The 24,963-nt window shown below is 39.8% G+C and overlaps 1 protein-coding gene across 1 annotated transcript in view; it reads right to left on the reverse strand.

Annotated features, from left to right (window-relative positions):
• Positions 1-2,841: 2,841 nt before the first annotated feature.
• CEP85L (centrosomal protein 85 like) overlaps positions 2,842-24,963 on the reverse strand; it is a 115,694-nt gene continuing 93,572 nt past the window's right edge. The window contains exons 7-13 of the mRNA XM_004702030.2: positions 21,673-21,825; positions 20,089-20,243; positions 17,260-17,377; positions 16,719-16,769; positions 13,735-13,842; positions 10,799-11,030; positions 2,842-7,458 (exon numbers count right to left, since the gene is read on the reverse strand). Coding sequence (XP_004702087.2) covers positions 7,295-7,458; positions 10,799-11,030; positions 13,735-13,842; positions 16,719-16,769; positions 17,260-17,377; positions 20,089-20,243; positions 21,673-21,825 — 981 coding nt within the window. The 3' untranslated portion in view covers positions 2,842-7,294. The remainder of the gene's footprint in view (positions 7,459-10,798; positions 11,031-13,734; positions 13,843-16,718; positions 16,770-17,259; positions 17,378-20,088; positions 20,244-21,672; positions 21,826-24,963) is intronic.

The following is a 24,963-nucleotide window of genomic DNA, read 5'->3' on the forward strand; positions in this document are numbered from 1 at the left end:
CTCTGGGTGGAGTTGTTCTGTGTGGTGGTGGAGTTGTATGTGCTTAGTGAGTGTTGTTCTTCCCATATTGGGTCAGCAAGGATCTTTTGTAATGCTGGGTTCCTTTTAGCATATTGAGGCTTTCCTTGTCCAGGAAGACTCTCACTTCTCCATCTATTTTGATAATTTGGCTGGATAGAGTATTCTTGGGTTTGCATTATTTTCCTGCAATTTTCGGAATATGCTGCTTCACTGTATCCTCTTCTTCATAGTGTCTGCTGACAGGTCTGAGCATATTCTTACCTGCTTGCCTTTATATGTGGTTGTCTGTCTTTCTCTAACTGCTCTCATAATGTTCTCCTTTTCCTCATATTTGGATAGTTTAACAACTATATGTCTTGGTGACTTCTTCTGGGGATTCAATCTAGCTGATGTTCTTTCAGCCTCCTGCATAGTTGCCTGGTTTTCATTCATTAAGTTAGGAAAGTCAAGTCTGGCTAGCCCAGAGGATGTACACGGGTACAGATAGGAACTGAAAATCCAGGGAATCCAGGGTGGATGAGCCCTACAGGACCAGTGGTGTGAGTGGCAAAACAGGGAGGGTAGAGGGAGAGTGGGTAGGGAAGAGGGAACCAATTACAAGGAACTATATGTGACCTCCTCCCTGGGGGATGGACAGCAGAAAAGTGGGTGAAGGGAGACGTCGGACAAGGCAAGATATGACAAAATAACAATTTATAAACTATCGAGGGCTCATGAGGGAGGGGGGAGCAGGAAGGGAGGGGAAAAATGAGGACCTAATGCCGGGGGTTTAAGTGGAGAGAAAATGTTTTGAGAATAATGAGGGCAATGAATGTACAAATGCGCTTTACACAATTGATGTGTGTATGGATTGTGATAAGAGTTGTATAAGCCCCTAATAAAATGTTTAAAAAAAAAAAAAGTTAGGAAAGTTTTCCTCCAAGCATTCCATCACTATTTTGGATGTTGGTTTCCTTGTTGTGAATTCTTCCTGTAAGCCGATAATTTTGAGGTTTTCTTCAGCTTCTTTGATGGACTTGTTAGACTTTTTCTCTTGTTTATTAATTTCTGCTTGTGAATCCTCAAGGTCCCTGGTGCGGTTCTCTGCCTCCTCCATTCTCTGGGCGAAGTCCATGAGTTTGTTGTTAGTTTTTGTTATCTCACCCTTTAACTCCTGTATTTCCCTTTGGTGCATAGTCTTTAATTTTTCTATCATTTCATCCTTTTTCTGTAATGTTTCCCTCATGTCCTGTATGGCTCCAGGCAGCATTCTGAAGATTTCTTTCTGTGGGAGATCAACCTCTGCCTTTTCTATGACTGCTGTTAGGTCCAGGTGGTCCTCTGGCATTGGATTTTATTTCTCTTTTCTTGTTGAAGCTGTGGAAGCAGCTTGCTGTTTTTTGTTCACTTTGTGGGCACTTGGTGCCATTTACCCAGGTGTCTCAGAGCCCTGAGCTCTCTTTGGGAGGTTGATGTTTCAGCTTGCTGCCTTTATCCAACTACCTTGAGGGCTTGTTTCACCTTTGTCCTGCTGGGGATGCCCTCTCGCCTTCTCCTACGGCTTGTGCTCCAGCCACCTTCAGGTCTCCTTAGGGGCTGTTTGCAGCTGTGCAAGTTGCAGTCTGAAAGAAAGTATTGGCCCAGAAAGGGGGGGGGGGCATATTTAGGGGATGGGTTGGGGATTGAGTGATCTGTTTCTGGCTAGGGGCACTTCCCTCAGGTAGGCAGGTGGGAAGGGGGCCATGACTGGTGTGCAAATGTACCTCTTGGAGCCCAAAGGGTGGGACAGTGATCAGGGAGAATTCAGTGAGAAATCCCCAGAAGCTTGGTTTCCTATGCTGCAGCTGCAGAAAGTTCTGCCAGACTTGTGTCCTCTGCCTGGCCAGCCTGAAGCAGTGTGGCAGGATGGGGATCTCTGAGTGCGTGTGTGTGCCTGTGTGTGCACAGGCATGCGTGGGGGGCGGGGGGGATGGCTGGCAGATCTGCAAGGAGTACAGTGATGGGGCGGGCTCCTCTGTGCTGGGACCTCTGAGCATGCAGGCAGGTCTGATAGGCGGTTTGCACGGAGCCCAGAGGCAGGACCTCAGTCTCTGCCTTCTGCCTGACTGTGGCGCCAGGAGGGAACCTCTGGGAGGAAGGTGGGGGGAGGGTCTGGCCTGCTGGACCACGAGGGGTGCCCTGGTGGGGCCCCAATCTGCAGATGGTAGGGAGTATGCTGGTTGGAGCACACACACGGGCCCCAGGTTCCCTGATGCGGGGTCGGGGTTACTGACTGGCAGTTTTGCGCGGAGCGCCAAGGCAGGCACAGCTTCCGCCATGCACCTGGCTGCCTTGTGGCTAGATTCCGGCAGAGCTGGTGCGCGGAGCGCCGCACCAGACCATGGGTGTCCGTGCAGAGCCCTGACTATGGGTGGGAGTCCACCTCTGGGTCCGAGAGATGCTCTGAGTGGTCTTGGGAATCGAACAGACAAATTTGATACCCCTACTCCGCCCCCAACTCTCCCTACTCACCGATTTCCTTGGAGCTCCGATCTCCTCAGAACTCCAGGCGTGAGCTACCTATCTGGTGGCCCTCTTCTCTCGTGGCTTTGTTTTTACAACACTCCTTGTCAGAAAATCGCTACACTCTTCATTTGAAGGCCTGAAGAAACTCAACAATGCAATGACTTAAAAAAATTAGTACAAACTGAGAAGATATACTTCTCCATATTCTAGTCAAAGAACATCTTGTGTATTTATGAGATTTTATCTGAAAACAGCTTGTTGTCATTGAGAATTCATAAAGCATCTGAAATTTCAAATAATTTTTATATTAACATGTAAGCACTTGGAAGACAGAAATCTTTTTATAAAAAATTTATTTCTCTGTAAATACAAATTCAAACACCAACAAACAAATTTTTTCCAGTGGAAAAATACTAGCCATTAACATTGAAAACTTTTTTGTTTAATAAATAGAACTTTGGCATTCAAAATTCTAGCTGTAAACCCTATTTGATAAAGGGTGGGGGGAGGGGAGAAGAGCCCCTTTACAAAAAAGAGGCAAGAATAATAGGTCAGAAGGCATATAAGCCAACCAGTGGCTTCACATTCTTTTTACAATAACTGTATTTCCATTAACTCATGACCACTGTATTTACACATGAGGTATTGTGAGTGGTTCAAAAACTGAACCTAGTTTACAAAACCACCAGTCATTGTGACTGACAGACCCTCAGCTGTGCTTTTCATGTAACCACCTAGCACCTTACTGTTTCTCATCATCACATCAGTGTGATGTTCACTTTTGCTTACTTATTTAAATAACTATACATCTATGTACACACAACCACACACAAACGAGTACATCCCAAGGAAGTTTCCTGCTCACCAAACAGGGAAAAGACATGTATGTCTGATACCCTGCTCATGTTTGTTCTATATCCCTAGAAGTGAAAATAACCGCTCCTTGTTAAAAAAAAATCCTATTCAAGTGTATTTACAGAAGAACAGGTGCAATACTTTTCAACATTCTTACAGCTCATGTAACATAGAAATGAATGCTTCCTGCAGGCAGAAAGGCACAAAAGGTTCTCTCTGCATGTAGTGGCAATGATGATGTTAATGAGTTAGTGATTGGAAACCACATTCTTACTAAGTCAAAATTTCTTTTAAATAACAACTTCAAAATCTTTACCTCTTCATGATTAAATACATGATACACACAGCAATGACATTTTGAGGTGAAATCAGAAGTTTTACTCTTTATCCCAAATAGTATCTCTTGTTTTCTGAACAATGAAAATAAATTTCAAAATATATTTGGGGAAACAACTAGAATTAATTTTGGTGCTAAGTGCTACAGTTCCTGGCAGTTTCAAAGGATAGGGTCTGAATGAGCAAGGTCACGAGGACTGTGTGTTGCCATAGTTGCAATCCAAACTAAACTGTGCCTGCGCTGAACTATGCTGTGTAAACAGTGTAGTCCTACTTCTCGGCCAGTATTTTACTCAATGAACTATTTCAAGGAAGATTACTTTATCCAAAAAAGTAGCTCCTTTAAAACATCTTGTAAGAAATTCCTATTAAGTATTGAACGATGTCAAAATTAGTTTATAATCTCATTAATAAGTCAGAAATGTACAATATCCCTTTTAGTAATACTTTCCAGCCCTTGAAATTATTTCTAAAAAGCTACCAAAAGAAGTCTAATTCAGTTTAGTAAGTTATCATGACCAAAATAAATCACTAAAATATAATACTGTTGACGTTAAATACTGAATCCTATTTTAAATATGAAAAGGAGTGCTATTTAGTTTAAAACAAATCCATGCATATCTTACCTAGTCAATACTTAGGCTTTTAAAAATTAGAAGCCACTTGAAATTTACCAACAGTGTAAAGTCATCCTACTTTTCTGACATCAAAAGAAAAGGCAACTACTCGGCCTCTGACTCTATTCGCTGGACCTGCACTGGGAACATCTACCTCTAGCAACCCAGCTGCCGCTCCGGCCCTGCTCTGCCGTGCCTGAGGCCTAGTCAACTTCAAAGTCCACCGGCCATGACAATAGTAACACTGCACGAGAAACTCCCTAAGAGGCAGTGTTGTAATCCCAACCAGCCTAACTATGGAGATGCTCCCTGTCCTAGGAAGTGTCCTCCTAGATTTATGTGAGGACTCAGGCTACTTTTCATTTCCCCCTCAATCACTAAAGGACATTCTGTGCACAGCACCGTTTACACTGGGGCAGAACGCTCGTGTTTTTGTTTGCCCATCTTTCTTGGCCCATCAGCAATATTTTTGTTTTCAAGAGATTATCAATATTGTAATTATTCCAAGGGGAGGGGAGATCTCTGAAGAGGGCTTTTTTTCTGAAAAATAAAAATACTGACAAAAACAGAATACTTTTATTAGTTTCTTTTCCTTACAGACTGTCTTACCTAGCTAGTTCCCTTATAAACTCCAGATTCCAAAAAGTTAAATCTTAGCTCCCCTTTTTCATAGGTGATATGCATTTTGAAAACTGAAATGCATTAAGTTAAAAAAATTTTTATCTCAAGTGAAATGTGTTGTTTTAGAAAACATATTAAATAATAAAAAGTTATTTTATCCCAACTAAACCAGTAAACCAAAAATGTACTACAAATTGAGTCAAATGACAATAGTGTTGTCAAATGACAATACTAAACAACAATACAACTCCCCCAAATACACACTTAAAGCCTAGAAGATATTTAAAGAAGAGGTGGCCCACATCATTGATTGTTTGCCCAGTATTACTATCGCTTTAGGGTATCTTAGTTTCTACTCTTGGAGCTGAGGGAAGAGTTCTGCTCAAAGAGAAGATAAGAGGTGTTTGTTGTACTTTCGCCTCATCTGCTTTAGGTGCTAGAATCCACTCACGGTAAAGGGGTACTTTCACAGATGTAAATGCTTGTACAGCAGAATTGTTTGCATGAGATTTTTGGTACAAATTTACTATTCCCTGATTGCTTTCAAACCACTACTAATAAAAACTAATGAAGACATTAGAAAGACATATTCCTACGGCGACTCAGTCTTTTCTACAGGTTAGGGACGCCGGGTGCACAATGACTACAGTGCTGTCTTTTCTTAGTGCCCTGATCCTAAAAAGTCAGTCAGAATATTAGCTAGCACTGACACTGACCAGAAGGGAAATCTGGTGCCTTTACAGTGTACTATGGCTGAATCACACCTTATTGAGAACTGCCTTATACACTGAAAATCTAAACTGCCTTCTGGAATGGTCTCCTTCAAGGCGTTAGACTCCCCCCTGGATGTTTCCAACACGGGACGGATTTCAAAGAGTTCTTTTCCAGGGGCACCCTTCCTGCCCAGGAGCCGGCAAGGCAACAGAAATGTGGTTGGCTCCTGACCAAAACAGTATTTTGCTTGATTGCGACTCCTCATGTCTATACCACTTTTAAAGTTTTGCTATAAATAATGTTTGTCTATCAAGAAATCACATCTTGCAAAGGACAAAGAGTTGCCATTACAAGGAGTGCAGTGGATGCTCTCAGGCAATACAAGGCAGCGTGCCCATAAAGTGCCAACTACCAAAGGAACAATACCGCCCATTTGAAAGTTTAGTTAAATCTTCTTAAAAATCAGTTGCATTTTAGAGTAATACCCTGTACTCCTATTGCAGAGATAACCTGGCCATGGTAATACTTGATGAGAAACTGTATTTTTAATGGACTTTACCAGATAAAATGAATGAAAGTATCAGCTAAAGTTTGGGTGTTGTTTTATGATAGTGAATATTCATATAAAAAGATCACATACGGGCTTTCTCTGAAAGTAGTTTTGACTTTAAATAATCAGACACAAAAGTGTTACAGGGTGAACGCTGAGAGTCAATAAATAAGGTACCGTTCCAGAGTCACTGTCTTAGTCATCTTTTACAATAATGATAGGAGGCCTTACTTAAGTCTGCACTAATGATATGGCTTTGTTTACACTGATATACAAAACATATAAATAGAACACTGTAAAATAGCAAAGGGCATATTAAAAATTAGTTTAAGTAATGTTAAACTGCCTTGTAATCTAAATTACTATGCTTAAAAAAAACACCACTCCACTGCTTCACCATTTCCCACCTCTAAGGCAGTCCACAGTCCCTCTAGAAAACACGGCTTAGCAGCAGTACTAAAATCAACCCAACTCCACAAGCTCATCGTTTCAGCACAGTGATTATTACAAATACAAATGGCTTTGCTTTTTGGACTACTATTCAAATACTTGCCCGCGGTTAGAACTCTGGTTTAGCAACCCTCAAACCCCCACGGTCCCACACATGCTTCTGTGGGAACAAGAGCTCGGGCGGCAGCAGCATGTGCCCTTTGCAGAAGCACTGCCTTGACCTTGTAAATCCTTGTAATTTCAGGAAGACAGCACACAGGCACAAAACAAAAAGAACCCTAGAGGATCAAAAGAAACCCTGCTCCTTTTTTCTTCTTTCTGAGGGTACTCTTCACAGCTTGGTCTGACACACAGTAGTTGAGAATACAGATTTTTTCCTTCTTAAATACTTTATCACATTTTTCAAATAATAAATTGATTTTTGGGGGCCTGATTAGACAAACCCTTTAAAGACTTTCTTACACCTCCCCCCATCCCCCGCAGTATAAAATTCACAGGGGAAAGAAAAGGTAAACAAAAACAAAACACCTATGTGCAAGTCTCATGTGCCTTGCCACCTTCCATGATGGCTCCTTGAAAGAAACACGAAGAAACGTAACACCGCGGCACTTAGCAAGTCTCATTATTGCTGTGGGGTCCAACTCAATCACTGGGTAATGCAGTTGTCGCCCATGTCCTGAGCATAGCGGTCGGATATCGTAGTCCGTAACTCGTCGATGTCCCTCCGTAGCTGGCACACATCTGACAGTTTCTTGGTGAGTGTTTCTGGGCTGTGGTCCTTCTCAGTCTCTTCAGGTGAACAGTTCATTGCTGGGGAAATAAGCATGAAGAGACTTTCTCAAGTTTCTGATATTTGAAGGTTTTCATTTTAATCACCACTAGACCTTTAACAAATGCCGTACACTAACTCACAGTAATGTTCAGGTTTAGATTAAGCCCCATGCAATAATAGATCTTATCAACATAGCCCTGTACCAGAAAATACATGTTCAGTAAAGGACAGCATTCCAAAAGTAAAAAGAAACTTTATTCAGGTAAGTCACTCCGCGCTTCCATTTTCAAAGTCTGAAAACCTTGTGCACAGGTGAGGTCAGAGAGATCACCAAGTGCATTTATGGGTTAAAGTGTATGTCTAAGAATGATGTGTAGCATATAGATTGACCAGTGGGATTCTACAAACAAGTGAATCAAGCTGAAAGACAAATGCCCAATGACTTAATAACGAAGAGTAAAGCTTCATATCAACTAGATTTTAAAACTATTTACTCATGTTCCTCTTTTTATAAACACATCTCAAGATAAATCACACAGAACTAGTGACAGTGAAATGAATCTTTTCTATGCCTTCACTGGCTCCAGTAGTTTATTGGAAGTATAGAGATCACATGACTAATTTTATTTATTTTTAAAATTCATTAAACATCTATCATTATCTAGGAACTACGCTAGATGCTGAGATCCAGAAGCTAACACAGGATTTCATTTTCTAAATGAAGTTTTCTAGATGATCTACCAGCACAAATGAGTTACAATGGTAGAAGAGAGCCATCAGGTCTAACTGGGAGTTGGAGGGTATGTGTTCCCTGGGCAGGCTAGGAAGAACGAACAAAGGTAGAGACAGGAAAATAAAATGGTCTGACCGAAAGCGAGAAGTTCAGCAAGATCAGTCGCCAGCCCTAAATGGTGGAGCATAGATTATGAAAGTGCAGTGTCAAGACACAGGCTAGAGAAGTAGATGACAGACACCTATTTTCCCTACTAGTGGCACATGTAAACCTTAGAAAGTCAGATTTGCGGCTTAGGAAGGAGGTAAAATGAGAATGCTTGGGGTAGAAGTTGGAGGAAGTGGGGAAGCTGGGTTACAGAGTGAGCAGCCCAGGAGAAGGAAGGGCCACGGAAGCCAGAATGAAGGCAGTCATGACGAGAATAAGTGTAATAAAGAGGTGAAATCCACCTCACCGAGTTCAACCATCAACGTAGGCAGGGGTTAGGGGCCGAGCACGGCTCACAGATGGAGGTAAAAGAGGTGGGAATACAATCTGGCTTAACAGAGCAGGGTTTGAAGGAGGGAGTAAAAGTGGCTTCCTGGTTTGGACATGCTGAGTTTGTGATGCCTATAAGTAGTCCTGTTCTACTACTCAGGTGAATACCATCGAGGCAAGATAACTGTTGGGGTCAGAGGTAGAGCAGCAGCATAAGCAGTAGTCTAACAATAAAAAGTTCCTGCGGGACACCAATACTAAAGTGGCCGAAAAGTTCATAGCACACTGAGATTCAGTAATCAGAAAAAAGCAAAACCTGAAAAATGAGGGGAGGGTGGGACCCTCTTACGTAACAGTGTTTTAAGGATAATAGGATGAGCAAGGTCAAGAAACAGTCAATGGGGCCGTGAGATGAAAAAGAATTTGAACACTCAAATGTTCACATTACTAAACAAGATAAAAATTCTGGGTTTGGATTTTTAAAGACTGAAAGGAGTACGCATTGGGAGCAAAAGGTGATAAGAACCTTGAATCACTTTTTATTCATATTAAGATAGCTCCACTACCCTACTACTTGAAGAAGTTATCAAATGCTACTAGTATAATGTAAATGTGTAAGGTTATACAACAACCAGAAGAGTAACCATTTCTAAACTGGTACAGACATGTCTTACTTGTGAGCTTGTTCTTGTGGTTCTCAAGAGAGTGTTTCAATGAAACCAGTCTTCTTCACCTGGCAAACTCCTCATCCTCTAAGATTCAGGCTACCTGCCAGCTACTCTGTGGAGCCTTCAAAGTCTTTTTGCTATTCTTTTCTTCTTGTGCGTCACTGTACAACTACAACACTCTAATAATTTGCTAAATGTGAGGGCAAAGGCAGTGTTTATTTACTTTCCTAGCACCTGACTAATGTGTACCATTCGTGCCTGGGCCACACTGGATATTTGAGAAAGTTTATTAAGTGAGTGACTATATCTAAACATTCAGTGTATCTTTTTACACACTCATACATGTGGGACACACACCTAGAAACACAAGTACAGACAAAGGCTCCACTGACATCTCTGAGAAGCACAGAGAGCTACGTGTTTCAGTTAACAAGTGATGCTTAAAAAAAACCCAAACACCCTGAGAGCTTAAAAAATTAAATGGGTGAGCACATTTTCAAGTAAGATATCCAAAGACAGGCCTGGATGATCACAATTAATGACTACATTACCTATATTTCTTAATGAAGGTGTTAACATAAAGTGAGTGGGCTTTCTCAATTGCCTGTTTTCTAAATCCTCAATATCTCTAATCGAGAGCATAGTTTCCCAAAATCATTATAAGACAGGATAGTGGAAACTTTTTATGGAACTGGAAATAAAATTAGAGCCCACACTTTAGCTAACCACATTATTAGGCAGTTTCTAAATACAGGCTCTTTCATAAAATGTATTACAATGTGGTCTTACTGCATTCTGGTCTCTTAAGTCCATTTCTTCTGTATTAAAGAGAGGCCAACATGTCATTATTGGGACAATTTTGAAAGTCTATGCAGAAGGGCGTGTCCCTATAAAAGCAAGCAGGGAAGGGAAACCTGGATGGTCCTGTGGTGCAGATCCCAGAGCACATGTGGATGCAGGCAAATATGAAGCCGAGGGAGGGTTGGCTGAAAGGAGACATGCATCACAGGACAAGGAAACAGCTAGTGGACTGTTGACAGTCACTTTAAGCCACTGTCGCTCTCCATAGGAAAGCAAGTATTTCCATCCTGAAATATTTTACCAATGGGAATTATGGCTGGAAAATTAATTTATAAAATTACCACATGGAAGAATAGTTAATATACCTTAGTCAGGATCAGAGACTCTATCAAGTTATCACACGTAACTACCACTCTAATCATATTTATAGATTCAGCACAGGAAACATCTCCTTGCTCCTCCACACAGCAGATTTCTTCCTATGTATCTGCCAATCTGCCAAGTGGAAGATCACACTGACAAAAAGCCTGTCCACTTCTAATGTATAGTCAGGTTAGTTCTAATGATGAAGTAGTAATAGGCACACATAACCCCACTGAATGAGCCAGTGAAAGAAGATGGCAAAATTAAACAGCTGACTCATGAAGACAGGTTCCTAACTGCTAAGCAATAAGTACGGACAAGTCGTCAGCCACTTACATCTGATTCCCAGTAATAGTGACAGGTTAGGCTCCTTGCCCTGAGCACGCTGATTCAGAATGCTACACAATGCTTTCAGGTCAAACAAACAATAGGACATTTCCTTGAACAGCTGATCAATCACAGTCAAATCAAATAACGGCCATTTGGAAGGAACTGCCTGCTGCCTAGATTGGCCGGCTTCCTGACTCTGATCCAGCGAAGAGCAGGTCTCTTCTGTTTGTCTTTGGTTCTGTACCCGGTAAAGAAAACAGACATTAGGTTGTTAGGCCAGAAGAAAGGTACTCAAAAGCCTCCCGGCCGCAAGGCTAAAAAGAAAACAGTGGTGTCAATCTGTCTGCACATTCAACTGTATACACAGTGAAAAATAAACCGCGAGAAGTAACCATTCAAATAGTGGAAGTGATTCCACAGGGACACCCCAGGTTGACAAGCATCTGAACAGTCTTACACTTTTGAGGGTCCCTCACACTCTCACATCATCAGTATCTGGGTAGTTGACATCTTTCCTACATGCCAAGGACAACAAGAACTATTAAGAAATTTTAAACCTCTTTCTATAGCTTTATTGCTTCTAGTAATAGTAATGCAGTTACCTTGAAACTATTTTTCTGTACATTGAGAAAAAAAATCAACTGTTGATAGCAATCAAAAATTTCAAGTGTTAAGAGAAAAAATATATAAGTATAAAATCAAAGATAGAAAGAAAACCACCCAAATTCTTAAATCGAATGACAGCATCAATATGAACTCCTGTTCTGACACTCAGGGAAAAGTAGCCACACCCCAGGCCAAATCATCACCAGCTACGGATTTCTCATCCTTCAAATAGCTACCTAAAACGCAGTTTAATTAACTCTCTACTTGGGATTATATTTCAGATAAGGCTGGACTGATGATGGATAGATCACTTTTAGAGACAACTGCCAGCAAAAACTGAAATAAAGAATGATATAATTAGGGGAAAAATCACTATTTTCTAACCTTCTAGTATTTCGGACACTGATCATGAGTAGATGCTAACAGTATTAAGGGACCTTTTGCTGTAAAAGTACATATTCACACAGTTGATATGTGCAGATTACTTGCTAGTTACTGGCTATAACTTTATAAAGGGACAGCAGTGTCACTCTGGTTGTTGTCACCCAGTGCAGGAACTCACAGCGGACCTCCTCCCATACAGATTCCTTAGTAATGTTTATTAGATATTTTAATCATAGCATAATGTGTTATGTGTAGTTATACATTGCTGAAATGCAGTATATTCTTTATATAAATATTAACAATTTTTGTAAAATCTTTTCACATTGAACTACATTATTCATTACTGAAAGGAAGTCTGAAATTTTTAAGTTACTTCTTAAGTTTCAGTAGTTATTTATATAGGTTCATAAATACTAATTGACACGACATTCAGGTTGAAACATAAGATTGTTTGACAAAACCAGTGACTATGAAACCGCCAGCAGTCATGAAAACAACAGTGTGTGCTGGCCCAGTGGGCAGGCACAACCAAGCAATTCAAAGAGCGACTGTGACTGGGTAATACTGATGACTCTGTTGGAGTATGCTAGACAGTTCCAAAAGTAAAGTAGCATACATAGCATTTGAGTCGTGTAGGACTATTTCATAAGCTAGGCTTACAAAAATGTTGTTGCTATAACTAACTGCAAGGTTAGTTTTTTAATAAAAAATATTTTTTAATAAACGATATTTTCTGCTGAAATATTACACAAAAATTATGTATTTTGTTGTGACCCACTGTGGGCTGCAGCCCCCACACCCCCGTTCACCAAATAATGCCACTGCTAATAGAATCAGACTGTCACCATCTTAATCCCATGATCACTGTTTATGTCACAGCTAAATAACCAAAAATTATATGTCCCAGGATATAAACAACATCTACAAAGTATTCATGCAAAAAATGTGTGATCTGAATTGCATCACATCTTTTGTTCTAACTTTAACTTAGAAGAAATGCACAGGAATTGAGAACAAGCTAAATGACTCTGTGGGGAAGCAGTTGGATAAAGCTAGCAAGAGTGAGAACCTATGTGTCTATAAGGTGCAGTTTCTTTAAAAGTCACCGTGGGGGGAAAAGAGAGTCTTATAAATATATCAAACAGTAAAATGTAGTGTATCATTCTTGACTAGAGTATCATTCCAACAGCCACTCCACGAAAGCACCGCCGAAGAGCGGGGGCAGTTTGCATAGGGTTCTGTCAAGCTGATGCTGACTCGTTGCAGCCCTACGAGGCAGAGGAGACAGATCCCCAGGCTGTATGTTTGTATGGAGCAAACAGTCTCATCTTGCTCCTGAGAGGGACAGGTAGTGAGTTCAAGTTGCCAGTCTTTGGTTAGCAGCCCACTGTGCAACCATGTGGACTCCGAATCCACTGCCACTGAGTAGATTCTGGCTCAAAACAACCTTTTTTCATGGAATGACTAGTGAGTTTGAAATGCTGACCTGTGGTTAGCTATCCAACATGTAACCACTGGGACACCAGGACTTCTGTATCATATCGATGAGGTATCAATAAATGTTTAGGGGGAAATTATATATTTTTGTATATTTCATCTATTCAAATGAGGAAAGTGTGATGAAATAATGAAGTGCCAACTATATGTGCCTTCATTCCGAGCATCTGAGATGAGGGTAACTGTGTTTTTTCATTTCAATGGATGTCTTCTTTGAGTACTTTGGACCTAATCTCTACATAATATTTTATTCTGTTGTAGTTCAAGTATATGAAATTTTATCTACAGCATAAAAATGTTTGTCTTTCTAATTATATCTTAGGTAAGAGATTTAATGGGTTTTGTTAACTCGACCATCAATCTTCAATTATTTTAAATAATAAAATAAACATTGGTTTAAACTTAAATAGGCAGTGAATCATCCTTTGAAAATAATTCAAATTTATTCTACTCACCCCATGCAATGCTTGTGTTAATCTCTGTATATTTCTTTCTTTCTTTTCTAGTTCTTCCACCATCCTTTGAGTAGTCAATTTCTCTTTAGATAATTTTCCTTGCATAGACTAGAAGAATAAAGGGAATTAGAAAGCAAAGGTGATAATATTAAAAATTCAATGTCAATTGATATAGGTAACCAAGAATACTGGCTCTGAGTTCTCTCTGCTTCCACGGAAGATAAAGCCTTTACTTTACTACTTCTACAGTGAATGACTCCAAAGGAAATTAGTGGAGGGAAAATGCCATCTTCACAAGCACGTTTTTAACATAGGTAAAGGAAAACATATCAAAGCTAAAACTTCTATGCTGTTCCTCTTCTTTAGTAAGCATGATTTCCTTTTCCAGGTACTAGATTCTCCTAAGAACACCTCCAAAGTACGGGATGAGGTCAAGCCATTCTTGCATCTATGGAGCATTCTGGTTGTTCTTCCTCCAAGATAGATTGGTTGGTTCTTTCAGAAGTCCATGGTATTCTCTTTGCCAGCACCATAATCCAAATGCATTGATTCTTCTTGGTCTCCCTTATTCAGTGTCCAATTTTCACATGAATACAAGGCGATTGAAAATATCATGGTTTGGGGTAGGCACCCTTGCTTGTCAAAGTAACATCCTTGCTTTTCAACATTTCCAAGAGATCTTGGGATTCTAATTGAGTTCTGTTGCTTACAATCAAAATGACTACATGACTTCTACCTAGCACAAAATAATTATGAAATCAATGCTAAGTTCCACTTTACGGTATATACTTGAGTATCAGCCCACTCGAATAGAAGCTGAGGCACATAATTTTACCACAAAACCTGGGAAAACTTACTGACTCGGTTATAAGCCTAGGATGGGAAATGCAGCAATTTCTGGTACATTTCAAAATAAAAATAGATACCAATAAAATTATATTAAGGCATCAGTAGGTTAAATGTTTCTGAATATTTCAAAGAAAAACAGTAAACTAGTTTTGTAAGTGGAAAAGTGGGTCAACAAAAACAATATGGTATCAATAATACTGGTAACTATACACACTGTGTTACTGAATGCGCTGCATTATTACATACGCTGCCTTACCGCATGTACACAACACAGCTTGTATAGTTTGAGGCCTAACGCAGGCTGATGATATTCTAGAATTTGACGACATGACTATTTGCATAGAGGAGCCTGTGTTAGGGCTCATAACATACATGCTGCGTTGTGTGCGCAGTGTGTTACTGCATGCGCTGCGTTACTGCATACATAGCATTACCACATATGGGAAATGTTAACGCAACACATTCAGTAACACAGTGTATACACAACACTGCATATATATTATGTGCCCTAACACAGGCTGCTCTATGCAAGCATAGTCAACACTGGATCCAGATAGGGGCTAGTAATAAAATTAAAAATGAAATAAAGCAGGCTAAGTACTTTAAATAAACGTACTGTATATCCAAGACCAGAAATATACTGGTACTCTTATTCAGCAATGCTTGGGCAGAGCAAGGGGGCATGACCAAGCACAGGTCCGACTATAAAGGCTACATCATTAGTCACAGCCCTGGAGAAGAGCGGGAGAAAGACAGGGGCCTCATCCGACATTCATCTGACAAGGATGCAGTGAGGCCTAGGGACCAGCACACAGAAACGGGCAGGTTCTTGCCCAGTACAGCACGGACACCACAGAGGCTGTGAGTGTGCAGAAGAAAGAAGAGCGGTGATACCAGCAGTCATCAGACCACCCACAGAGGCTGCAGGCGCCTGCAGATGAGCAGGAGAGACCGGAGAACAGGTTAGTGGGGCCCTCCCTCGAGTTCTATTGGTTTGGGGAGGTGAAAGGGTAGTGGTTAATTCTAACTAAGAGATGGAGAGGATATTTTAAAAGGTAGAGAAAAGGAGTTAGGAGAAAGAAGACAGTGTGATAACAGAGATCTTTACATTAAACCAAAAGTCAAATCAATTCCAACTCATGGTGACCCTATAGGTCATAGAACTGTCCCTGGAGATTTCGTCATGGAACAAGGAACTCTGGTGGTGCAGTGGGAAATTGTCAGGCAACTAACCAAGAGATCAGTGGTGCTTGAGCCTTTCCGCTGCCCCAGGACAGAGAGATATGGCAACCTGCTTCTGTATGAACGTACAGCCTTGGAAACCCTATAGGGCAGTGGTTCTCAGACTGGATCGCGACCACTTTGGGTGTCGGATGACCTTTCACAGGGTCACCCCATTCCTAACAGTGGAAAAATGACAGTTATGAAATTAATGTTATGGTTGGGGGGTCACCACAACATGAGGAACTGTATGAAAGGGTCACGGCATTAGGCAGGGTGAGAGCCATTGCTCTAGGGCATTTCTCCTCCTCATACTATGAGTTAGAATCAACTCAAAAAGGATTGTTTTGTGTGTGGGTTTTTTGGTGTTTAGTTAATCTTTATGCAATCAGACTGCCGCACCTTTCACTTGGTAGCTCCCTGCACCATAAAGACCCCAGTATTTGTATTATGCTCTATCAATGGGGAACCAGGGAGGTACAGAGAGAGACTTGTGTGACAGCAATTATCTAAGGGATAGGACGGAGCTCAAAGAGAATCTGACAGAAGACTTGGATAAGTGGTATGGCTATTCTGTGAAATAGAAAAAAGTGTACAACACAAAATAACACATGAACTCAAAACAGCCCTTAGTTTGTAGCTATTAGGATATTGATGACTTTAGCCAAATGGGTTCTAGGAATGAAGATAACAGTTAATTAGACAGACTGATTAAAAGGAGAGCATTGGATATTTTTCAGAACTGACTTGCCAAATTGCATTTTCTTTCTATAAAAGCAAAGTAATATTAAAATATGTTCAACTTCACCAAATGTTTCTATCAACATTATCTCTTTCTATATTTGTATGTTAAATTGATGCCAGGTGAGCTACAGAGCAACCTATAACTAAAAGGAGCACAAAGTTTTCCGTACCTGAATTTCTAAAATCATTCCGTCGATCTCATCTTGTTGGCTGCCTATTATCTAAAGACAAGAAATAACAATCAGTTTGAATCAAATCAGTGTTTTCCCGTTGCTTTAATACCAGTACAAATACTTTAAGAAAACCAAGAAGTGACCAGTTCTTTGTTAAGAACTATTTAATAAAAGTATTTGTGCCATGTTTTCTTTACATAGGATTTAGACTGCATATATGTAAAATGCAAGTCTTCCTCCAGGTCATGATAAAACTCTTCTCTAGCTTATACCAATTATAAAAATAAAATAAAATAACAGACACAGACCTTGGATAATTTAGATATATAGACAGATAAAAAAGATCCCGTGTTTTTACCTGAGAAGTGGAGGAATATCTTTTTTTGGCTTTTAAATTAATTAAATTTACTTAAAGGGCTCTGTTCTCTCTGAATAAGAACACACACTAAACCCCACACACGTGATTAAGGAAAGCTATGAACGAGGCCCCCTGGACCCGGTGCGGGGTTCACAGTTACTGTCACCCGTGACCACAGACCTTACTCGCACTGTCGTTTTGCTCTCGGAGGTTCTCGTTCTCGTTCTGGAGCTGCTTGGCGTCTAACATGGGCAGACGGACCCCGTCTTCAAGGCACCTTTCCACTTTTTGCTGTAGACTGTTTAGAAAGATAAAATGAAGTCTGCTTGCTGAGTCTGGTCTTCCAGGTGACTGCAGCATAGCAGAAGGGCCGTCTTGGGGTCTAAAGCACTTCTTAATGGAGCAATAATAAATCAAAACCCAGAAACAGGAGATGCGTACATGTGAAGACCTGTATTTCATACATGCAGGTAGATACGAGTAAGTGGTGATCATAGTCAGAGAGCTGCCAATCATCTTTTCAGAAACAGTAAATTTGAGATCAGAGACACTAGTTGTTAAGTGGCATCCTTAGGTCCCAGGGGCCCGAGTGAGAGCCCTCATTACTCTTTAATCCAACACCTTTCTTTCCTGTCTATGTGAAACTAAAGAATTTCTTGGTTAAGAGGACTGCGATAGAAGCTCAAGAATCCAGGTAAGTCTTTGCCCTTGATTCTCAACTCAGAAAAAGTTGACTTGTAAGAAGGACATGTTGCCCATAAACAACCCAAATTACACCTCTTCTGGTCTATTACTGGACCTAACATTTTTGCATTTTTGAAGCGGAAACAACAAAAAGTTGCCTCTTTGTCAAATTAAAATTTTTAAAACAAAGGGGAAAAAAAAAGAGAGGCTAGCCATGAAGGAGGAAGATTTAGGTTAAAGGAACATCAGCAAGGATGGCCAAAACAAAAATAAAATCAGCAGCAAGAAAACAAGGATTAGTCCTGTTTTAGCCTGTATTCATAATCAGGAGTTGTATAGCACTAAACAGGTCCTCATAATTTGGATTTTGCTATCATTTTATTTCTTCTTTCAAGTATTATAGCTTTGTTATATTTTTACTTTCTTTCAAAAAAGAAGAAATAGTATATGCTAATTTTGGACAAAAAAACTAGCAGTCCTTGTTAATGCAACAAGGGCTTCAGATGTTGTAACTAATGGCACTTAAGAGGTTATTATGTTACTAATGTAGTGCATACTATCTTGTATTACCTTATTGCTTTTCATTACAGACATTTTTTTCACGCTCAAAGTGAAAAACAAATTACTTATATTTTAGAATACTTTTTCCCACTTTAGTGTCAACAAACAACTTCTATGTATTTATACCATTTCAGAAATGCACTTAACACATTAAAAATAATCACGTATCCCTCATCTTACATACAAACACAGTCAGTTATAAAAAGATAAAAACAAACTAGGTCATGGGAAAATACAAAATAAGTTTTCTTTCGTGCATGTATTTTTAGATTATGAAGTATATTCACATAGGAAAATAATAAATTCATTCACTAATAGCAGAGGTACTTAGTAGTGGTTCCACCCACACACTTCTCTAATGGAAAACTTTATTTCATTTATAATACCAATAGTTCTTAAATAGTCAAACATATATCTTAAGTTCCTTGGGAATATTTTATTACAGAACAAGAAATCATTTATTACAGTGCTGAGATAACCTGCCCTTCTCCCAAAGTCACCTGACACCAGAGTCATACAATTACTGAACAACTTCAGAAAATTTTCTCTGGACATGCACGGCACTAAATATTTTCCACACCAAGAACGAGACTCAATAGTCTCCAAAAACCTAATTAAAAAGAAAATGTAATAACCCAAAATCATATGTAAATGCATATATCATAATACTTTTCAAGCACTTTTAATTGTGCTGACATAAGATCATATCGATTGTTTATAATCATAATGCTTTAGAAAACAGACCACTTATATTATCTCCTCCTATTAAAAAAGATGAAAGAAAAAATGTACAGTTGAATTACTGGAGGCCACGGAGCTGTTCTGAGAGTAGAAAAGAGGATGGAAAGGTAGTGCATTGCACATAGGAGTATATAACGCACAAAGGAGAAAAATAATGGTAGAATGAAACGTACATAATTTTACATTTTCGAACTTCTGTTAGGAACACTTCAGACTGAATGTCCCAGGAAGCAGAGATTTTCTGCACTGAAAGCCAAGGGGAAATGTGAAGCAAGCACACTGAAGCCTTTGAAAGGAGCAGTCAGGCAGGATAGCATGGAATTCTCTGAGCAAGAACAGCGAGATGCTTAATTGATATAGGTGTGCCAAGAATGTATTTGTTACATAAAGCTTTAGTTTTAGCTTAATCTTGAAAACAGTTTTATCTATTGGCAGATGACAATCTAGACATCGGTTTAAGTTTTATTAAAAAGTACATGTGCACATACACATAAGCATAGTTCTTCTGACTTTTCAAGATTTCAATGGCAATTTCCCAGCTTAAATACACTAGCTAAAGATACTAATAAATTAAATTAACTGCAATTCTAACTAGATTAATTTTTTAAAGCCCCATAAGGCAGAACACTTGAGTCAATGTGAAGGCATAAGTCAAAAACCCTGTACCTGTTGCTCACAGAAGATAAAATCAATGAGTCAATTACACTTTATTAAATGCCATTTTATATTTGCAGTCTTTTTTTATCTATTTTTTAACAAGGCCAGCAGATAAAAGATTTGTACAAACACTTCCAGACATTCAACGGTACAGACTACTCTCATCAGAACCCCCTGGCAAGATGTGCACCTGCTCCATGGAGATGTCAAATTGAGACAACTTGTTTCAATAACATTATTCTTATGGTTCTTACCAGTATATAGTAAAGAACAATGCAGCAATGCTGCAAGTATTTAACATGAAATACTTATGAGAAGTTTTAGTAATTTTAAATTAATGTATAATATTTGCTGCAGGTTTCTTACCTCTGTACTGTGGTTACCAACTCCTTTTCTTTATTTTTCTGACAAATTAGCTGTGCTTCTTTCTCTTGACACTGTTTCTTGATCTCTTCAAGATTTTTCTCCATATCTATCAAAGTCTCTTGCAAATTCTTATTTTTCTCTTCTAGAACCTGAAGCTGGAGAGGGGAAAAAAAAGTAAACACATGGATTGTATTTAAGCATGCTTCTACTAGAAATTCTTGTTCTATTCAAGAATTATGGTGAGATGAAGATGGTGGTTAAAATCAGTGTCTTCATTTCATCTTCAGTTCTTATTTTCTCGAGACCTCCCCCTTTGTGTGGAAGAGAACTGGAAGAACAGAATCGTGAAGATGAAGAGAATGAGGTCAGACATTTCTAAATGTCAGAGAGAGAAAAGAGAACAGTCTCGTGTCTTTTAAATCTGTATTGTTCTGTCCCTGCTGATGCCAACTCCTGCGCTTCTTCTTTAATCCTTTTCTGGCTTTTCAACTTCTAAATGAATGTAAAATAGAGAACACTGTGTAGATCTACAGTCTGCAGAATAATGACCTTTTGTGCATTAAACCTGTGATTCTCCCCACCAAGAGACATCTGGAAATGTCAGCTGACATGTTAGGCTGGGTGAGGAGGGGAAAGAGCAGCGCTTTGGCCGTCGTGCAGGAAGAGACCAGGAGTGCTAACACCCGACAAGGCACAGGACAGCCTCTCCTGCAAACCCATGATCAGTCTTCAAAGGTAAAGAGTGCTGAGGTCAAAACTTTTGATTGGACAGACCTTTGACTGAAGAATAGGCTTCACAGATATATCAATAAGGTTAAAAGGGCAGTCCTCCCCAAAATTAGTAGAAAGACTTTACAAGAGATTTTTATTAAGGAAAATGGTCAGAAGTCAGAGGAGTAAATGGAGGTCGTAGATCAAAGTATGAAAACTCTATGGAAAGGTTAAGGAAACTGAGGAAAATTAATCAAGTATCTGGTAAGACAGTTGTGGTAGTTACATAATCTGGTATCAATTTGAGGATTAAGAGTGAAGGGGTAAAGTCTAGCCTGTCAATAGCATATAGCCAATGAAGGCTCAGTGTGGGCATGGACTTTTCCTGAGGATTCTGGGTAATCTTGGATTTCCTCCTTGGAGACACTCTTCTCTCTATGCTGACTCCCCGAGAGACACATGGAACTAGCCTAGAGCCTTGCAGCAGGAGAAGCCAAGTGGAAGAGCCCTGCCAGCACTGGCTCGCTCAATGTAGCCCAGAGAATATGGAGAAAGCCAAACATAAATGCTGTGAGGGGAAGAGAGAAGAATTACAGTGGTTTAAAAACTACCCTTAGAGTAAAACTTTGAGAGAGTTACCATGCAAGTTCTCTGGGAAGTGCATATCAACTACCAGTAAGAAAGAGCTACTTAAGCTGAGATGACAAACATTTCTGATTTAAAGTTCAGTTCATAAAACAGCAATTAAACACAAGTATTTAACTTATAATTCACCAAAATAAAAACTAAACTATAAAAGTTGCTAGATTTCTAAAGAGTCAACTTAAACTTCCCAGGCTTTCATATGGTTGGAAGATGAGCATTTCATGTTACCTGCAGACTCTGACTCTGTACATCATCTAAGGTTGGCAGATCAGCTAGATACTTTTCCAAGGTCTCAATTCTTCTCTGCTTCTCTTTGTTTTGTTCAGATTCCTTCTGACATTTCTTTTTCAGGCTATTGATGTACCTATCTCTGGTTTTAAGCTACAAAAAAAATATTAAGACTCTTTAATGGCTTTATGTTATTAAATAAATACAAAATCAACATTCCGATCCAAGGCATCATTGACTTCACCAATAGTTCTACAACTTAATTAAGATACGCTTCTTTTCATCAATTCAAAGATACACATTTCTTTAAAATTTCCCTATCAGAAACATTTCGGGTTTTTCTTCTTTGTTTGGTGGTACCTTATAAACTGCAGTTAGCTGGAAGGCAGTCATCAATTAGTTGTCACTGTTTACACATGTACAAAATGGTCAAGGCTGTCCACATCTTTATCACTGCCAATGTGTTTTGTACATGTTGAAAAGACGAGTTGAGTTTAAATGAAGTTTAAAATGTTTTCAAAATGTTACATTAAAATTAGACATCAAAACAAAAGTTATTGGCCACTCAGAAAGATACAAAGAGTCTGAGAGTACAATATTTTTAAATCAGTGAAGCAAATATTCCTATCTGGAGGATTGACTGGAATTTCTTATTGTTTTGTGTAGCTGTATTAAATGCCTGATGCGAACTAAGGAAGGAAGACACCTTCAAGCAATCAAAGCTCTTTTGTTACTAACAGACATGCAAAGGGATTGCTCATCATGAACTAAGCAATGCAACTAAAGCCAGAACTTACCAAATCCCTAGAACCAGATGAGAGACTAGTGAGACCAATCCATGACTCAAGCAAGACTACTGTTAAAGCGTTGTGCATAACTGAATTTGCAGCACATTTTCTTTCTAAGAGGTACATAAAAGCAAGGCGTGTCTTAACATTTATGTTGTCTTGGGATTGATGAACTATGCTAACTTAGGGCCTACTTAATACCCTCTTCATAGCCTTGACAAGATGGACTGACACAGTGACTGCAACAGTGGGCTCAAACAGAACAACTGTGAAGATGGCTATTGTACACAAGGTCACAATGAGTAGGCACTGACTCGGTGGCACCTAACAACACAGAACATTTACTACACATGGTCCTAGTAAATCCCTGTGTATTAGCTGCTGCTGTTGTTGTTTGTAATGCCCAATAACGGCACTGAAGGGGCCTTGGTGGTGCTGCCAGGTAAGCATTGGCCTACTAAGTCCAAGGTCCATACGTTTCAAACCCGGTAGCCGCTCCATGGGAGAAGAAATTGCTGTTGGGTGCCATGAAGACTAACAGCCTCAGAAAACCTATATCGGGTTGCTGTGCATGAGAATCGACTTGATGGAGGTGAGGGAATGGTGGCACTGTGAGTTAGGGGTGAGCTAACACCACGGTCGACATGGCAGAACCACAGTCGTTCTTCGAGAGAAAGGTGCCGCTATCTGCTGTGCACAGCTGCAAAGGCTCAGAAACCTTACCCAGTGCTGCTCGGAGTTGGACTCCACTAAATGACACCGGGTAGGTTATCACCTGACATGTGGCCTATTTATTAATTTTTTTATTTAAACTTAATAGCAATTAAAAACAATATGGATTTTGTTTTAGACTCCTTAAGAAGTTTAAAACAAATGCATAGCAACTCTATAGGACAAAGTAGAACTTCCCCATTGGGATTCTAAGGCTGTATTTCTTACGGAATCCTGCAGTGGTTAGGGTTGTGGTTGGAGCCCACCAGTCTCTCCAGGGGAGAAAGATGTGCAGTCGGATTCCGTAAAGATCTAGAGCCTTGGAAACCCTCCAGGTTACTTTTACTCTGTCCTCTGTGGCTGGGACTTGTAATAAACTCCAGAGGCAGTTTGCTTTCTTGTTTTTCACTTTTTGTAGATGTAGACACCTTTCTCTTATGGAGTGGCTGATGGGTTCAAATGTCCAGCCCTTAACCATGGCACCACCAGGACTCCTGCTGTACATGAAAGGCTGCCTAAAAGGTAGGTAGCTAGCTTCAGACTCATATTACCAATATCCCAAACAGTCAGTGCGCTTTCTAAAGTATTTTTACTAATACTACCACTTATTTTGCTGGTGATTAATTGTATTAAAGCTAACACTTGTCTACAATATCCTTTCTTTTCATACTTTGCTTAATTTCTTTCAGGCATAAAAACATTTATTACAACAACTTCAATTGAGAAAATGAATTGTATCTCATTTCCTCTACTCATTCCATCAATAGCATCAATAATTTATCTATCATCAACATTAATAAATCAGTAATACCAGTTATTGTGGAGTTGACTCTGGCTCATGGCAAGCCTGTATGCAGAACTATCTTCCATAGAGTTTTAAATGGATGACTTTTGGAAGCAGAATGTCTGGCCTTTCTTCCAAGTCAGGATACATTTAAAAACAAACAAACAAACACAACCCATCATTGCTATTGAGTCAATTCTGACTCACAGTGACCCTTTAAGTATACACAGTGGCACTGCTCCATAGGGAATCCAAGGCTGTGATCTTTATGGAAGCAGATGGATACATCCTTCCCCTATGGAGAGGCTCAAGAGTTTTAAATGTTAACTTTTTGGATTGTAGCTGAGGGCTTAACCAATGCAACACCTTGGTTTTGATTCTGTTTACTACCTTTTCTGGTAAAAGAGGAAGAAAATTCTATCATTATTGGTCTTTCTTAGACTAGATGAGTTATACTGGTGCGCCATAACATAACAGATGGGAGTAGATAAAACCCCCAACCAACCCTGGTGTGGCAGTGGGTTAAGTGCTGGGATGTTAACCCAAAGGCCTATGGTTCAAACCCACTAGCCACTCCATAGGAGAAAAACGAAGCTGTGTGCTTCCATAAAGACTGACGGCTGCAGAAGCCCTAGGGAGCAATACTACTCTGCTTAGGGTCGCAATGAGTAATAAAGACTGGATAGCAATGGTTTGAGTTTGGGAATGACCTCAAAGAACATTTAACAGCATTCATTCCCTTTTAAAATATGAAGTCCAAGGGCCTTTAGTGATGTTACTGAAATCTATATCGATAGATTTAAACTCTGATGGACTGAAAGTCAACGCTCTTTGGATTCTTTCAGACTAGTCCCTATGGGGTCCTTTTTCCTGCAAAGCAATTGGAGAGTTTAAATTGCTGGCATTTCCATTAGGAGTTGGGTCTGGGAATCTTTCCTGAAAGGATGACAGTCTAGGAAACCCGATGGGGCAGATGTGCTCAGTCATGTAAGGTCACTGTGGCTGGGA

This window comes from Echinops telfairi, unplaced genomic scaffold (assembly GCF_000313985.2).
Source record: "Echinops telfairi isolate 266 unplaced genomic scaffold, ASM31398v2 ScPeMD7_3533;HRSCAF=4204_0, whole genome shotgun sequence".
NCBI classification, from domain to species: Eukaryota; Metazoa; Chordata; class Mammalia; order Afrosoricida; family Tenrecidae; genus Echinops; species Echinops telfairi.